The sequence below is a fragment of the Gorilla gorilla genome, chromosome 10, assembly GCF_029281585.2.
Source record: "Gorilla gorilla gorilla isolate KB3781 chromosome 10, NHGRI_mGorGor1-v2.1_pri, whole genome shotgun sequence".
Taxonomy (NCBI): domain Eukaryota; kingdom Metazoa; phylum Chordata; class Mammalia; order Primates; family Hominidae; genus Gorilla; species Gorilla gorilla.
The window spans coordinates 84028809-84047707 of record NC_073234.2 but is presented as its reverse complement, the minus strand read 5'-3'; the positions used below and the strand labels follow the sequence as shown (position 1 = coordinate 84047707).

General features: G+C 39.2%; 1 protein-coding gene across 3 annotated transcripts in view; it reads right to left on the bottom strand.

Annotated features, from left to right (window-relative positions):
- Positions 1-2060: 2060 nt before the first annotated feature.
- Positions 2061-18899, bottom strand: part of NUP107 (nucleoporin 107) — a 56001-nt gene continuing 39162 nt past the window's right edge. For all 3 annotated transcript variants that reach the window (XM_004053538.5, XM_055357017.2, XM_019038540.4), the window contains 10 exons: positions 18167-18285; positions 17395-17433; positions 13483-13633; positions 13024-13136; positions 11996-12098; positions 11123-11283; positions 9900-10025; positions 9389-9502; positions 2769-2936; positions 2061-2394 (listed from right to left, as the gene is read on the bottom strand). In XM_004053538.5, coding sequence (XP_004053586.2) covers positions 2287-2394; positions 2769-2936; positions 9389-9502; positions 9900-10025; positions 11123-11283; positions 11996-12098; positions 13024-13136; positions 13483-13633; positions 17395-17433; positions 18167-18285 — 1202 coding nt within the window. In that variant the 3' untranslated portion in view covers positions 2061-2286. The remainder of the gene's footprint in view (positions 2395-2768; positions 2937-9388; positions 9503-9899; positions 10026-11122; positions 11284-11995; positions 12099-13023; positions 13137-13482; positions 13634-17394; positions 17434-18166; positions 18286-18899) is intronic.

The window sequence follows — 18899 nt, the reverse complement described above, 5'->3', positions numbered from 1 at the left end:
CTATATTTAAATAAGCAGCAACACACACATTGACTCCCTAAGGACTCAAAGGAGCCCAATTGGCCAGGTGCAGTGGCTCATGCCTGTAATCCCAGCACTTTGAGAGATCGAGGCGAGTGGATCACTTGAGGTCAAGAGTTTGAGACCAGCCTGGCCAACATGGCAAAACCCCGTCTCTACTAAAGATACAAAAATTAGCCAGGCGTGGTGGCAGGCGCCTGTAATCCCAGCTACTGGGGAGGCTGAGGCAGGAGAATCACTTGAACCCAGGAGACGGAGGTTTGCAGTGAGATATCATGCCACTGCACTTCGGCCTGGGAGACAGAGCAAGACCCTGTCTCAAAAATAAATAAATAAATAAAAATTAAAAACAAGTCCATTTGAGGGCATCCTAATTAAGAGTCTAAGGTTGAAGGAATTTTGTAATTCCACAACCTTAGTGGGTTTCTGTGCTGTGTTTTTTAAAGGACATTCAAAAAACAAGGCACAACAAAAGACGAATACAGAGTGGGGGGCATGCAAAACAAGTTCCTAAATCGATGACAGACCTTGTCCATTTACCCACATACGGTTACGATGGAAGCATACAATATTCCTCCTCCTCATTTAGGCTAAGTAGTTTTCCACTGTTGTTCAACAAATAGGTAACAGTCTTTGGAAATAGTCACCCTGGGTTGTACAAAGTTTCTATATATACAGTTTGTTGCAAGTAACAAAACTACTTTTAAGACTCACTTATTTCCCCTCCCCACCCCAAATCTAGTCCGTATTTGTTTTGGTATGAATTTTTTGTTTTTATTTTTTGCAAAGCAGCATAGCAATAATCATGATTACAGGACTGCATGAGCTGTAAAAATCATTTGCATATTAGTAAGAATAAAGAAAACAGGAAGACAAGATGAATTCTTTAGAGAAACAAAACAAAAAAAGCACATAATGTAGAACTGATCAAATTCTATGATCCCATCTCAGGCTTCCCAAGCCAGCTGTCTCTAGGGGTGGCATCTATAAATACATATTCAGGAAATTCCTTAGATGATTAGCAAGTTTGGGGAATTACTGTTTTCTATTAGAATCACATTCTTTTAGTTGTCTCCTGTTTATAAGCCCTACACTCTAGCCTATTTGGTGTATTTGTTGGTTCATAATAATGCCCAGCATTTATCATTTCTTGCTCATACTGATTTCTTAATCTATAGAGCCTCATCCTTCTTGTGTCACTCTTTGCCTTTGCAAATTCAGTGCATTACTCAAACCCCAACCCAATACTACTTCCTGAGAGTCTTTTCAGCTGGAGAGAGGTTCTTCCTGCTCAGACTATTTGTAATTCCTTTTTTTTTTTTTTGGAGACAGTGTCTCGCTCTGTCCCCAAGGCTGGAGTGCAGTGGCGTGATCTCGGCTCACTGCAACCTCTGCCTTCCAGGTTCAAGAGATTCTCATGCCTCAGCCTCCCCTGAGTAGCTGGGATTACAGGCGCCTGCCACCATGCCCGGCTAATTTTTGTATTTTTTTAGTAGAGACGGGGTTTCACCATGTTGGCCAGGCTGGTCTCAAACTCCTGACGACAGGTGATCCACCTGCCTCGGCCTCCCGAAGTGCTGGGGTTACAGACGTGAGCCACTGCACCCAGCCACTACTTGTATTTTTAAATGACACCTTTTAAATGTACTTATGGTATTTCCCCTATTAGAAGAGTGGGATCTGTAATCTCCAATATATTCAGTGCTTACTGTGTGCCAGGTACTACGCTAAGTCTTTATATGCTCTTATTTTGATAGGAAGTTTGCTAAATGAAAGTTAAACTAGAAATGTCTTCAAAATAACTAAAATAATAATAGCATGTTATGTTAGAAAACATTCTTGTTATAGTCATCTTCTTAATTTTAATATTCAAAAATACTAAATTTTATGATAAATAAAAAATTACGTACCTGGCTTAAAAATAAATCTACTTTCCATCATCTTTATGATTTTAAAATATCAGAATGCTTATGATTACAGAAAAAACTAGAATAGAAAATTTAATTTTCTTATTACATGATAAAGAGACAATCCTGGAATTTGTAAAAACAGAAAATTTTAATTTTTATATAGTTTTATTAATAAGCACACAGAGAAACGCTGATATACCTACATGTTCAAAGTGTCACGATAATATTCTGAAAAGTACAAAATTCAAATGTCTAAATTTTACATGGTAATGCAAAAGAAAAAATTACTAATAACGAGTATATTTTATTAAAAACTTCATTTATCATGAAAACTAGTGAGATTACAAAGATTAAACTATAACTGAATTTCATACCCTAATGGGTCAAGTCCCTGGTCTAGGAGCATTAGAGAGGACTCTTTGAGCTTCTGCAGCAACTTCCTTAGCTCTTCCTTAGAAAATACCTGATTTTTAAAAAGAGAAATAAGAATGAGAACAAAGACAAGTAGACAAGTATGAACTTAGTTACCTAATCGATCTGATTAGCTTCATATAAGAAGAAATTCCTCGTTAAGATTTATGTAGCCAGAGGCTAGTAAATTAGAGTGGTTCAGGAATTTCAAGGCGAATTCTCAGAGTCAGTCTATATATTTCTAACTGCTTACAAATATACACACATTTTGGGAAAAAAGTACAAACATTAAAACATTAAAACTGGACTATTACTTTAAGAAAATCCAAGAACAATTACAAATGTAAACACATCTTCACAAAATTAATATTACTACAGAGCATATCAAATCATTAAAATTTAAAACTACAAGGCTCTAGAACTTACCAGGTACAGTTTGTGGCGCTCAGAGGATACCATATCTGCTAACTGTAGGCATTCCTGATACTGACCAGTACTGTGCAATATTGTATGAAGCAGAAAACACAACATTGGCAGACAAAGCTTTCTCAGTAAGACCATTTGATGTGTTCTTTCATGGTCTTCTTCAGCATCCTACAAACAGACATCAATAAATCATTTTAACAATTTAAGCTAAAGATCCTTACAAAAAGAAAAGCCAGGTACTGAATCAAACCCAGAATGAAATTGGTAGACAAGATTTAACAGCAAAAAGGTATGAAGATGAACAAAGTAGACTACAGAGAGGTATGACAGTGAAAATAAAATGCTTCTGCATTTGTATTTCTAATAAACTTACTATGTCCTGAATAAAAACATGCATAAAAAGAATGAGTTGGAAACTGAATATCAGAGCAAAAATCAGAACAGAAAACAATCACCACTCCCTTGGATGTTTACACATATAAATAAAGATAGCTCTAAGGAGGCCTGAGAGGACACAACAGACTGACAGCAATGACTGTTGCTGGGAAAAAGACGACGTGGGGAGGGGCACACAGGGAGGGTCAACTTCATTGCAGACTACTTTGCTTATAAACAAGGAAAATGGAATTTATAATTTCTTTATATAATTTTTAAAAACAGAAAAACAGAACCTATAGATTTGAATAATACAATTAATGAGTCAGAACAGATATATAAGGAAAACAAGCAGAAAAAACAATTGGCATTCCTTTATACATACATGGATCTTTCTTAAAATCGATGTGAACAGTAAAAGTACAGAAAAAAAGAGTAAACCTCTTATGCCCACTACATTTACTTACAAAAAATTTGAAAATTAAAATAATTAAAAAGTAACCAACCACATAATTTCTTTTTTTTTTTCTTTTCTTTTTTAACCTTTTTCTTCTTTTCTGAGACAGCGTCTCACTCTGTCGCCCAGTCTGGAATGCAGTGGTGCAATCATGGCTCTCTGAAGCCTTGATCTCCAGGCTCAAGCAATCCTCCTACCTCAGCCTCCCAAGTAGCTAAGAACCACAGGCATGTGCCACCATGCCCGGCTAATTTTTCTATTAAAAAAATAATTTTATTATTTGTAGAGATGAGGTCTCCCTATGTTGCCCAAGCTAGTATCGAACTCTTGGGCTCAAGTGATCCTCCTGCCTCAGCCTCCCAAAGTGCTGGGATTACAGAAATGACACACTACAATTTCTGAAATAATCTTAAAAATAGGAAGGAAATCAATAGCACTAATAGTGTAGGAAAAAAAAAAAACATGACAAGCTAAAATAATAACTGCTCCTTTGAAAAGCCTAATGGAATACCTAAAAGTATCTTCATGTGAGAGGCTATATTAAATTGCTAAAACATTTTTCAAATGGACATGTAAGTGGAGGAGGGGTTAATCAACAACAAAGTATAATCTGGTAATTACACCAAGGAGTAATTGTACTAATTTGGGCTAATCTAGGTCAGGTTTCCAAACATAGGAAAAATTACTATCAATATTTTGGTCTTGTTTGAAGCATAAATACATAAAAGCAAATATTAAAGTGCTTCTTTACAAGGGAAGCACCTTTATTTCTTTTCTCAAATAGATACTTGCTACCTTCAGAGGTGGATTTAAAATGCTTCAAGGTTTTACTTGTAATTCATATTAGTGATCCCAACCTAGAACCCAGTAAGAATAAGAGAACTGCTTCTTTCTGGACCTTTCCATTTGTGCTCCAATGTAGTCTTTCTGTCTATGTTAAAGAGGCCGGGTGCCCCTGGCTTCTGACTCCTTGTTGCCTGAAAAGCAGCAGGTTACTTTCTTATCTCACAGGATGGACCCAGACTTGCTTTTCCTAAATCCTGTTGCTGCCATAATATCAGAGTGTGCTGCAGACAATCTCTTCTGCTAATTATAATGAATTCCGATACTAGCGGGCAGGCTGCCAGCAACTATCCAGGGTAATGGCTGACAGACCCAGCAAATTGCTACAAGGAAAAGCAAATAAACAGCTCTGCTACAACTGAAGACATTTTTCTCATCTGAATGAACAAAAGCTTTGAAATAGCCCGTAAATATGTAAAACAGACGGATTATTTCCACTAGGGATATTTCCACTTTTTTTTTTTTTGAGACGGAGTCTCGCTCTGTCGCCCAGGCTGGAGTGCAGTGGCGCGATCTCAGCTCACTGCAAGCTCCGCCTCCCGGGTTCACGCGATTCTCCTGCCTCAGCCTCCCGAGTAGCTGGGACTACAGGTGCCCGCCACCACGCCCGGCTAATTTTTTGTATTTTTAGTAGAGATGGGGTTTTACTGTGTTAGCCAGGATGGTCTCAATCTCCTGACCTCGTGATCTGCCCACCTCAGCCTCCCAAAGTGCTGGGATTACAGGCGTGAGCCACGGCGCCCCCCCGGTTGTAGTGCCTTACATGTGAGAAAAACTCATTACCTAATATGTGTTGATAGCAAGAGTTGATTGGAACTGATATTACAGCTATTCCTAATCTGAAGACAGTACATTCACCTCAGTAATGCAGTATCATTCATTTATTAAGTACCATTGAAAGCCTCCCATGTGCTCAGCATTATTTTAAGTGCCAGAGTCAACGAAATAAAGAAAACAAGGTTACTCCCTTCATGAAGGTTATATTCTAATGAGGGTAGACATACAAAAAGCAAATAAATTAATATGTTTTATATCAGATTGTGCTAAGTGCTATGAAGAAAACTAATGTAGGATATGGAGATTAAAAGGGACAGGTGTGTGTGTGTGTGTGTGTGTGTGTGTGTGTATACACATGCATACATGCTATTTTAAATAGGGTGGTTGGGTTGGGGAGAGGTTCTTGAAAGAGATGACATTTGAGCAGCTGCTGAAAGAAGTACAAAGTCATCCATGCACCTATCTTGGCGAAGGAGCATTCTAGGCAGAGGGGAACCAATGAAGAGGCCCAGAAGGCCAGGATATAGTGATGGGAGAGCAGTAGGACACAAGATTAGGGGGTTAGTTTAAAAAAAAAAGAACAAAACAAAAGTATGTATACTCTTGTACATCAAGAAAAGAAAGATTTTATTCCAAGTGCAATAAGAAGGCATCAGAAAGTTCTGGGTAAGACAGTCGCATGTATTTTATTCTGAAAGGGTCACTAGTCCATCTGTATAAGGAACGATTGTATAAAGAACAGTGAGAAGCCACGGAAGACAGTAGAGGCTTGGACTAGAATGTGCTAGAGGTAGAGGTAGTGAAAGGTAGGTAAAGATGACCTACCTGCTCCATTCTCTCTGCCATTCCTCTGTGCCACCAGCCCCAACACTAAGGGGACTATTCCAGTTATTTAAAAACTTGAGGGGTAGCTATACGAAAACAGCACATAATGCTAGGGCTATTGTGTACAGCCGTGCCTTGTACAAGGGTGGCTGGCCAAGCAAGTCAGTGGGGCTGAAATCTAGCCTGTGTTCTGTCTTACATGTCGTGTGCACTTGCCATGGAACCTATCTATGTAAGGGAAGGGAATTCCAATTTTTTTTTTTTTTGAGACGGAGTCTCCCTCTGTTGCCCAGGCTGGAGTGCAGTGGCGCAATCTCGGCTCACTGAAACCTCCGCCTCCCTGGGTTCAATCAATTCTCCTGCCTCCACCTCCCTAGTAGCTGGGATTACAGGCGCGAGCCACCACACCCGGCTAATTTTTTGTATTTTTATTTATTTTTTTTTGAGACAGAGTCTCGCTCTGTTGCCAGGCTGGAGTGCAGTGGCGCGATCTCGGCTCACTGCAACCTCCGCCTCCCAGGTTCAAGTGATTCTTCTGCCTCAGCCTCCCAAGTAGCTGGGACTACAGGCACGTGCCACCATGCCTGGCTAGTTTTCTGTATTTTTAGTAGAGACAGGGTTTCACCATATTGGCCAGGATGATCTTGATCTCCTGATCTTGTGATCCACCAGCCTTGGCCTCCCAAAGTGCTGGGATTCAGGCGTGAGCCACCGTGCCCGGCCAATTTTTTGTATTTATAGTAGAGACGGAGTTTCACCATATTGGCCAGGCTGGTCTCGAATTCCTGGCCTCATGGGATCTGCCCTCCTCGGCCTCCCAAAAGTGCTGGGATTATAGGGATGAGCCACCATTCCCAGCTAGAATTACAATTTTCTAATTCACATACAAGTGACACGTGTTAGCAGGGGCCTTGAACAATGCCCTACGTCATTGACTATATAAGAGTATTAGGCTCAACAAAGGTGATTAAAATGATATTAATCATTTAACTGTTCAAGAAATCTCTTTTCTGGATTAGTTTTAAAGAAATAATTGAGACTGAATATTGATTTTAAAATCCCTGATGAAACAAAATGGTGTATCATTCATTGCCTTCCATCTCAACTCCATTTTTTTTTTTTTTTTTTTTTTTGAGACAGGGTCTCACTCTGTCACCTAGGCTGAAGTGCAGTGGCATGATCTCGGCTCACTGCAACCTCTGCCTCCTGGGTTCAGGCCATTCTCCTGCCTCACTAGTAGCTGGGACTACAGGTGTGCACCACCACACCAGGCTAATTTTTTTGTATTTTTAGTAGAAACGGGGTTTCCCCATGTTGTCCAGACTGGTCTCAAGCTCCTGACCTCAGGTGATCCACCCACCTCAGCCTCTCAAAGTGCTAGGAGTACAGGCGTGAGCCACCACGCTTGGCCTCAACTCTAATTTTATGAGATCCCCAGACTATTTTGTGGCTTTCACTACCTAATCTACTTAATTAATAATTAGAATAGCAAAGATGTATGTATAAATAAAGCATTGAAGTCTTTTCAAAATTTAAGTGACACTTAATTAACATTTTACAACATTAAAATTTTATCTTCAAGAGAATCAGCATGAATCAGATGAGAAAGGTTTTGCCAGAGGAACCTGCGGAAGGTTTAAAACGGGTCAAAGGAGTTCTATTACGAACGTTAGGATAAAAAGTGGAGACTTGGCTGGGCGCAGTGGCTCACGCCTGTAATCTCAGGCACTTTGGGAGGCCAAGGCAGGTGGGTCACCTGAGGTCAGGAGTTCGAGACCAGCCTGGCCAACATGGTGAGATCCCATCTCTACTAAAAATACAAAAATTAGCTGGGTGTGGTGGTGGATGACTGTAATCCCAGCTACTTGGGAGGCTGAGGCAAGAGGATCTGGGAGGCGAGCCAAGATTGTGCCATTGCACTCCAGCCTGGGCGACAAGAGCAAAACTCTTTCTCAAAAAACAAAAAAAAAAAGGTGGCGACACATTGACTCATGCCTGTAATCCCAGCACTTTAGAAGGCCAAGGTGGGAGGACAGCTTGAGGCTAGAAGTTCAAGACCAGCTTGGGCAACACAGCAAGATCCTGTGTCAAAAACAAACAAACAAAAAAGCCAGGCATGGTGGTGTGTGCTTGTTGACCTAGCTACTGGGGAGGCTGAGGCAGAAGGACTGCTTGAGCCCAGAAGTTTGAGGCTGCAGTGAGCTATGATCAAGCCACTCTCCTCCAGCCTGGGTGATAGAGCAAGACCTTGTCTCTAAAACAAAAAAAGAAAAAATAAAGTGGAGACATTTAAGATAATTACTCCATCAGTAATAGTGGCAAATAGGGGCTCAAATTTAGTTCGCTGTCCTGCCTGTATTCTTTTTCCTCCTTCTGGTCAGAGAAGACAGGCTAAAAAAAAATGCAATAGCTAAAATTAAAGAAAAAGTACTAAATAGATGAGGGTATGAAGAATGGCAAAAGGAAAGATACCAAGAACACTTATTGTTTTCTTTGTTCAAAATAACACATCAAATATCCAAGAAGCCAGTATTTCCAGCTCTCAGACAGCTCCTCAGGTCTACAGAGGATAAACTAAGCTACTCACTGTTTCTGTCATGCACCAGGGTCAGGCTGCAATGTCTTTCCCTTATATGACTATTATCTCAGTATCCTTCCTTTCTCCATCTCAGCTCATCCAAATTCTACCAGTATGTTCAAGATTCAGTCAAATGCTATACATTTCAAGCATACGTTCCAGTTCCCTTTCAGGTGGAAACAATCTTTTCTTTTCCTGGACTCAGAAAATACTTAACCTGTGCGTTTCTTATGGCACTTAATACTTCCGTAACTGGTTCTCAACACAGGCTATATATTATATTAAAGCACTCCAAGTGATTAAAAAAACAAAAATAAACCCCAGCCCTACCTCAGACCAATTACACCAGAATGTCTGGGAGTGGAACCCTGTAGTGTTTTTAAAAAGTCTGCCAGGTCATTAAAATGGACAGCCCAGAGGTGAGAGCCCCTACCTTAGCTATGCCTTACTGATACTACTCGAGTTATCTTTATATCTGTAAATGGAGTGACATACATGTATAATTAAATTTTTAGGTCCAGAATTTTTTAAAAATTAGATTTTTGTATCCTGTGTGAACACAGTAAATGTGAACTAATAGTTTATCCAAGAATCAAATATTCCCATTCCCTAGGTAGTATTTTCAGTTTAGCTTAAAACATGGGATTTAGCTATATCTACAATTATGTAAAATCTGTAGATGCTCCCATTTAGAGACAGAATATTTTAAAAAAAGAACATGGTGAGTGTTTTGGTTTTTGGCTATAAACAATGCACACAGCTTACCTCTCTAACATCCACCATCCACCCTCCATCAACAAACAACAAGACGTTATACATTTTCTCCTTCACATCAGCAGTTAGGGCATCCAAATGCCCTTTCCAAATACCAAAATCCATCTGCAAAACAAACACAAGGCAGACATATAATGGATAAAACCCAATAAATAATGTATTTGGAAAATACAGACAGGAACATACATATAGAACATCATTCTAAAGAGCTGATGTTTCAGTCTGCCAAGTACAAAAATAAGTATCAACAGACTGCAGTTAAGTAAAACGCTAAAATGTTAACTTTGTAAATGAACGCTCATGTCACCTGAAGGCATTTTTCATGTTTGGTTAATTATCTACAGAAAAGTAACTAAACAGATTGCATCTTCCAAAGCAGGACATTAACAGGAAGATTACCTGTTATGATCGAAAGATAGTTGCTGAAGAAACGATCTCTTTAAATATACAACACACATTTATAAGATGCAGTAGGCACATCCTAGATCCATATTTAACTTACTTCATATTTCTTTTCTTTGTGTTCATGAGCCACTTTCTCAGTAAAAGTTGGTTGAGGTATCAAAGTAGGTTTTTGTGGAACTGAATTCATATGCTTAAACCACTCATTAAAGGTTTCATGGGCTTCCTAAAATATGAAATAAGAAAACCAAAATATAAAATAACAAAAGTTTTCACTTTTATCGTTTCACCAACAATTTTAACATTTGATTCTTAGAAATAATTTTGCAGCATCAAGAAATAAAACTGTTCAATATATATTTTTTCCCTCCAAAAATTCATATCATGAATAAATGTTTTGTCAAGTGACAAACAAGGTATATATATTGTGTTTTCTGGCATATTCTCCAATCTGAGCACCCTGATCGTATATGTATCTTGACATTCATTGCTCTGTAACATATGCATGTGTACTTGTCTTCTTAACTAGGCTATTAGTTTTTAGAGGGCAAGGATAGGGTGCTATCCACAGATTTGGCCCTACTACCTAACCCACTGTAATTACATAATTATTTATTGAATAAAATTTTTTTTTTGTTTTTGAGACAGGACCTTGCTCTGTCACCCAGGCTGGAGTGCATGATCTAATGAAGACAAGGCATGATCTCCGCTCACTGCAGCCTCAACTCCCTGGGCTCATGCGATCCTCCCACCTCAGCCTCTGAAGAAGCTGGGACTACAAGTACATGCTACCATGCCTGGCTAATTTTGTTTTTTTTTTTTTTTGTAGAGATGCAGGGGTCTCACTGTGTTGCTCAGGCCAGTCTTGAACTCCCAGGCTGAAGCAATGCTTCTGCCTTGGCATCCCGAAGTGTTGGGATTATAGGCATGAGTCACCGCATCTAGCCTTGAATGAATTTTGAATGAGTATGCTGCTATTTTAGTCATAACAAACCTAGAGCATCTTGCTTTTTCTCAGTTATTGAAAAAAGCAGAAATTTAAAGCTGAGACATGCATCACAAAATCTTAAGAAAACATAACTTCCAGACATCATAGACACTATCTACCATGTGAGATGATCTTGGTTGGTTAGCATTGATTAGAGAATCATGCTAATGAAGATAAGGTCATGAAGTCAGTCCCCTTGTGGATGAGTCAGCACTATAGTCACGAGAGAGGTAAGATGAGCCAACACTACTCCTAGAAAAAAGTTCAAACTCTGAGAGTGAATCCGAAAAATCATCATGAAGTAGGCACATCTGTGGCTTTCTTTACAGTCTCACCAAATAAGCTCTGATGCACAAATGTTCTCGGATAGCATTATCATCTTCAGCAGGAAGTGGACTTTCCATTCCTTGTTCCTCCCACTGATTATAGATTTCTGCTATAGAATCCTGAGGAATTTTCACAAATACTTCTTTTGCAGCTTCGTGCTTTTTTGATGCTGTGAAAAAAGATACACAATTTTGAATGCCTACGGACTTCTCTGTAATGGTTTCTAAAGGAGTCAAATCACTGGTTTACCAATTTTACAGTGACCTGTAACTATTTCAGGGCCCAGGGCACTCTGTTAAAGGTCTTGGTGATCTTTCTACCTGATAGACTGGCTTCTTCCTATCTCAATATGATACTATCACAAAAGGATACATCAAATGCAGTTACTTTTACATACTTCTATGTCTTAAAGCAATTCATTTTTCAAAGTCGGATAGCCTTGAGATTATTTGCAAAATTGATTAGGACAATGAAAATTCACCATTAAAATATATTTTGTTTCTTAATACCAGGTTTGATAGATAAAGAGTGGCTGGTTTTCTCCTCCCTATGGAAGGATCAAAAACAAAAAACAACCCCCCGCCCCAAATTCAAAAATACACGAATTTGAACAAAAACGTTTTAAAAAAGAATAAAAAGTCTGGGTGTGGTGGTTCACGCCTATAATCCCAGCACTTCAGGAGGCTGAGGTGGGAGGACTGCTTCAGGCCAGGAGTTCGAGACCTGCCTAGGCAACATAGTAAGACCCCATCTCTAGAAAAAATTTTTTAAAAATTAGGTGGGTGTGGTGGTGGGTGCCTGTAGTCCCGGCTACTTGGGAGGCTGAGGTAGGAAGAAGAATGGAGCCCAGGAGTTTGAAGCTGCATAAAAATATACTATACCCAAGAATTTTCTCATAATTGCATTGCCTTGTTTCAGTGCTTCTGCCCTCTGCGCTGGGTCAAATACCAACCAGTCAATTACATCAATTTTTAAACGATCCTCCTATTCATTAAAGGGGAAAAAAAGAAAAAGGAACATCAGAGTTTTTTTTTTTTAAGATATTCTACAAATTAGTAGAATTAACTTACACCTGTACTTCCAGTAAACATCATTTTCTCTCAAGTTATACAAAATTATGAAAGCATCTAACTTTCCTTAGTGTATTTTCATATTTAACAGCTCTCTATTAAATTATAGAAAATACTGCTGGGCATGCTGGCTCACACCCATAATCCCAGCACTTTGGGAGGCCCAGGCGAGCGGATCTCTTGAGCTCATGAGTTTGAGACCAGCCTGGACAACATGGCAAAACCCCTTCTCTACAAAGAATACAAAAAATTAGCCAGGCATGGTGGCACATGCCTGTAATCCCAGCTACTCGGGAGACTGAGGGAGGGTGGCTTGAGCCTAGAAGGCGAAGGTTGCAGTAAGCAGAGATAGCGCCACTGCACTCCAGCCTTGGTAACAGAGCTAGACCTTGTTGTCTCAAGAAAATAAAAATAAAAATAAATTATAGAAAAAACTTACTGGATTATTAATCTGGAATTATATATTGTATGCTTTACCAACTTAACCACGTGATTCCTTTAAATGCTACTCTAAAATAGTTTTCTGATATAACTTTCTATTCCTTTCTGAAAATATGAGTAAGCAAGCTACATAAGTTAGTGATTAATCAAGTATTTAAAATAACCTGATGAGCAACAAGCCAAAGCTGAGATTTTTTTCTATTAAAGAAGCTCCTTTAACATACTACTATAAGTAATCCTTTACATAAGACTTTAAATTTAAAAGGTCTGGGCTGACAAAGACACATTCTTAAAAAAGAAAAACTAATAGAACTTTTACGAAGGGAGAAGTTCACCAAGGAATAACATAAAAGATTATTAGAAGTTATACAAACCTCTGCCCCCCCATCCCAAATTACCTCAGTAGTGCCAGTATCTAGGGCTGGGGCCAGGTCATGATGACTAAATTCACCATTATCTTTCTTTCGAATATTCTCAACTACAGTTTTTGTTATTGTTGCAACATCCAAATCTAAATAATTTTTTGAAGCGACAAAAAACAAAGATTAATCATTGATACTAATATTCTCTAAACGGTCATAACGATTCAGTAAATTTGCAACAGTAATTCCTTAAAAATAAAATATGTAAAATATGAAAGATATTTATATAAAAGAAAATGCCAGAATTAAAAGATATTTTACATATGAGTTACAGCATAAGTAACTTTAGTCCTAAAACAGAAATTCCCTGAAAATTTTATTCCTTTTTTCCCCTCAACAGAAATAAGATTTAAAACTATAAGGACAAATGTTACTACAGCCAAAATGAACATTTGCCTAGAAAGGCCAAAAGACAAAGTTTTCAACCATTTTTACCTGCTTCTTTAGCCAACTCCAGGCAACGGTGGCGCTGTTCAAATTCTGTAACACTTTCCAAAAATAATGCATACTGGGCAACAGCTAGGTCTTGAGGCAAATGACAGGTATAAAATGCTATAAGATTTGTATGTTTCTCTCTTATTAAAAGCTAAAAAATAGAAAAAGATCAAAGTATGTCAATAATAAAATTAAAAGTATACTTCAAAATTTCAAATGTATTCAGGAGAGGTTCATACAGATGTGGATTTGTGTTGCTAAACAGAATAATTTTATTTTATATTTATTTATTTGTTTGAGACAGGGTCTCACTCTGTCACCCAGGTTGGGGTACAGTGGCATGATCATGGCTCACTGCAACCTGTCTCCTGGGCTCAGGTGATCATCCCACCTCAACTTCCCGGGTAGGTGGGACTACAGGCACATGCCACTATGCCCTGCTAATTTTTTGTATTTTTTTTAGTAGAGATGGCTTTTCACTATGCTGCCCAGGCTGGTCTCAAACTCCTGGGCTCAAGTGATCTGCCCACCTTGGCCTCCTAAAGTGCTGGGATTACAGGCATGGGCCCCTGTGTCCAGCCCAGAATAATTTTAAATTCCAAAAAGTGAGTACAGTTGGCTCTTAAACTGCACAGGTTTGAACCGTGGATTTTTTTTGATAAATATATTGGAAAATTGGCTGGGTATGGTGGCTTGCGCCTGTAATTCCAGTACTTCGGGAGGCTGAGGCAGAAGTATCACTTGAGACCAGGCCTGGTAGCCCTTGCCTGTAATCCCAGCACTCTGGGAGGCTGAGGCAGGCGGATCACCTAAGGCCAGGAGTTCAAGACCAGCCTGGCCAACAAGACGAAACCCTGTCTCTACTAAAAATACAAAAATTAGCCAGGCGTGGTGGCGCATGCCTGTAATCTCAGCTACTCAGGAGGCTGAGGCAGGAGAATCACTTGAACTTGGGAGGTGGGTTGCAGTGAGCTGACATCATTCTACCACACTCCACATTCCGGCCTGGGTGACAGTGAGACTCTCTCTCAAAAAAAAAGAAAAAAAAAAAGGTAGTATCACCTGAGGCCAGGAGTTTGAGATTAGCCTGGCCAACATAGTGAGACCCAGTCTCTACAAAAAAATAAAAAATAAGTTTGCTGGCCATGGTGGCATGTGTCTATAATACCAGCTACTTGGGAGGTTGAGGGGAGAAGACTGTTTGAGCCCAGGAGTCTGAGGTTACAATGGGCTATGATCTAGCCAGTGAACTCTAGCCTGAGTGACAGAACAACATCCTATCTCTAAATAAATAAATACATTAATTTAAATATATATATATTAGAACATTTTTTGGAGATTTGTGACAATTTGAAAAATATTCATGCTTGAACCCAAGAGGCGGAGGGTACAGTGAGCTGAGATTGCGCCATTGCACTCCAGCCTGGGCGAGAGAGTGAGACTCCGTCTCAAAAAAAAAAAAAAAAAAAGACTCACAAATTAATAGCCTACAAATACTGAGTAAATTAAGAAAAAGCTAGGTAGGCCAGTGGCTCACACCTGTAATCCTAGCACTTTGGAAGGCCGAGGCTGCTGGATCACCTGAGGTCAGGAATTTGAGACCAGCCTGGCCAACGTGGTGAAACCCCGTCTCTACTAAAAATACAAAATTAGCCAGGCGTGGTGGTGCACACCTGGAATACCAGCTATTTGGGAGGCTGAGGCCAGAGAATCGCTTGATCCCGGTGAGGCGGAGGCTGCAGTGGCAGTGAGCCAAGATCATGCCACTACACTCCAGCCCAGGCATCAAAGTGAGACTCCATCTCAAAAAATAAAAATAAAAAATAAAAAAATAGGTATGTCATAAATCCATTATATGTAGATTCTGGTCTATTTTATCACTTACTACTATAAAATATATATGAATCTATTATAAAAAGTTAAAATTTATCAAAACGTACACACATTTACAGACCATACATTGTGGTCTAGAGAAATGTAAACAAGCATACAGATGCAGTATTAAATCATAACTGCATACAACTAACTGTAGTAGATACTATACTACTGTAATAACTTTAGAGCCATTTCCTGCCACTACTGGGGTGAACTCAAGTGCTGTGAGTATCCATTTAAAATGCCGTGTGATGCTAATCATCTCTGAAGAGCCGTTGGTCTCTTCAGTTGCATACTGCAATGAAAAGTAATCTTTCCCAGGTCTCTTTTTTTTTAGTGCAATACTATAAACCCTTAATAACACCACAGGAGCCATACAAAGTGCCAGTAGTGATACTGGAAGTTCTCCCAAGAAGCAGAGAAAAGTCATGAGATTACAAGAAAAAGGTGAATTGCTTGATATACTGTAGATTGAGGTCTGTAACTGTGGTTGTCCATTTCAAACAGACAATTCATCTTGTAAACAGACAGCATAAACTTACAGTATTAACAGGTACAGTAAAAGGCGAAAGATTTATACGATCTGAAGAGAAACCAGAGTATACAGGTACAGTATAGTACTATAAATGTAGTTTCTCTTCCTTATGATTTTTATTATTTATTCTTTTTTTAACTTTTAAAAGTTATTTATTAATTTTTAAACTAAAAAAAAAAAAAAAAAAGAGGTCCAGGCCGGGTGTGGTGGTTCACGCCTGTAATCCCAGCTCTTTGGGAGACTGAAGGGGGTGGATCATGAGGTCAGGCGTTCAAGATCAGCCTGGCCAACATAGCGAAACCCCATCTCTGCTAAAAATACAGACAATTAGCCAGGCACCTTTAATCCCAGCTACTCGGGAGGCTGAGGCAGGAGAACCGCTTGAACCTGGGAGGCGGAGGCTGCAGTAAGCCGAGATGGTGCCACTGCACTCCAGCCCGGGTGACAGTGCAAGACTCCGTCTCAAAAAAAAAAAAAAGACAGGTTTTCGCTGTTTCCCAGGCTAGTCTTGAACTCCTGGGCTCAAGCGATCCACCCACCTCTGCTTCCCAAAGTGCTGGGATTACAGGTGCAAGCCACCACGCCTGGCCTGATTGGTTTTTTTTTGAGATGGTCTCACTCTGTCACCCAGCTGGAGGGCAGTGGCGAGATCACAGCTCACTGCAACCTCCAACTCCTGGGCTCACTCAATCTTCCTGCCTCAGCCTCCCGAGTAGCTGGGTTTACAGATATGAACCACTGTGCCCCGCCAATTAAAAAAAATTTTTTGTAGTAGAGAGAAGGGTCTCCCTATGTTGCCCAGGCTGATCTCAAATGTCTGGACTCAAGCAGTCCTCTCGCCTCTGCCTCCCAAAGTGTTGGGATTACCGGTATGAGCCACCTCGCCGAGCCCCTTATGATTTTCTTAGTAATGTTTTCTTTTCTCTAACTTACATTATCGTAAGAATACAGTACAGTTGAGCTTTGAACAACACGGGATTGAACTGTGCAGGTCCACTTCTGCATAAATTTTTTTCAACTCAACTTAGAAAATACAGTATTATCTGGATGTGAAATCTGCAAATATGGAAGGCCGATTTTTCGTATATGCAGGTTCTGCAGGGCCAACTGTGGGACATGAGTATACACAGATTTTGTTATATGTGGGGGTCCTGGAGCCAATCCCCCAAGTATACTGAGGGATGACTGTATATGATACATGTAATATACAAAATGTGTTAATTGTGTGTTTATGTTATTGGTATGATTTCTGGTCAGCAGTAGGGTATCAGTAGTTAGGTTTTTGGGGAATCAAAAGTTATAGTGAATTTTTGATTGTGCGGGGCGGTGGGGGTTGTTTTCTTAATCCCTGCATTATTCAAAGGTCAACTGTGCTGATAATTAAAAGATCTCTTATGGATTCTGATGCTTTCTTACCATTGAGAATTAAAATAGCATCATTCTGAGTTTTGTTTTCATTAAAATAGTAAAAAACAATCAGGTTGTAGGTTCTCAAAGTTTACCTGTATGTATGTCTTTAAAACTTCAATAGAAACTTCCTCCTTCATAGGAAAAAAAGACATAATTATAAATACACTGCTTATATGAAAGTAATAAAATTTTTGATACAAATTCCATTATTAAATAATTTAATAATTGTAATGTTTACCACTGAGCAGTAACTATACACCAAGCTAAGTGCTTACCAAAGTTCATCTACTGCCTGATTTAACCTTACCATAACTCTTTTTGGGTAGTTACTATTATTGTTCACATTTTACAGAGGATGAAATTAGGACCAAGGGAAGTTTTATTTACCCAGAGTTACACAGATAGAAGCTGCTGAATAAGGGTATATACTCAGGACTCCTACTCCAAAGCCCAAGCTTTCAACTACTGTATCATTCACTTTCTACATGCACTCTGACCAAAATGTTATCTTCTTTTTTAGAAAAAAAGCAACAAAACAACAACCAACAAAGTTTTAAAATCTCACATAGCACTCACTTTGTTTAGTTAGCTTAGCTGGTTGATTTAAAGCTGGGTACAGACAAGGATAAAGTTATGAATTTATTAAAAACCAGTTAACCAACAGCATTCTGTGGCCACAGACTAGAACCCTAAAGGGCCACTCTCAGTGAGTTATCATTGAGTGACTATACAAGACTATATGGAAGACTTTTGATTCCTTATCACCATTTCTAGAAAACAATAACAAAAAAAGTAGTGTTTTCTTGACAATAGGTATATAGCATCAACATTACAGAGAAGAAGAAATCGTTCATTTTTATATACCTTGGTCTGTAGTCCCAGAGTACGGAAAAACAAAATAAGGTGAGTCATAAAGCGAAGGAGGTGTCCAGGTAGATTGTTTCTGCTTTTGGAAAGCCATTTGCTAAACTCATCCATCAAACCTACAAGCCATCAAAGCGAAGATTCAACAATAGGAATAAAATCAAAAGAAAAAAATAAACATTACCAAGAACATTTATTCACTCCTATAGTGCTTTCAAGTCACTGTCTCATAATTAATAGCCATGATATAACTCTACACCCTCTTTGAAACAGAGTTTGGGTTCAATCCGAACTTTATTTTATAAAAACCAAATGAAAGGTCACCTCTGACATAAAGTAAATAGTTGCATTCAAATAGGTTAATATTTATCAAGATTAAAAGATATGGTAAGTCACACGCATTGTTTGGATAACTTTAAAAAATCACTATAAGACAATGAAGAACTCATAAAGAGTAAAATAAAACTGGCTGGGTGCAGTCGCTCATGCCTGCAATCCCATGTTTATAACATATAGCACTTTGGGAGGCCAGGGAGGGAAGATCACCTGACGTCAGGAGTTGGAGACAAGCCTGGCCAACATAGTGAAATCCCATCTCTACTAAAAATACAAAAATTAGCCAGGTGTAGTGGTGCACACCTGTAATCCCAGCTACTCAGGAGGCTGAGACTGAAGGATCTTGTGAACCCAGGAGACCGAGGTTGCAGTGAGCTGAGACTGAGCCACTGCACTC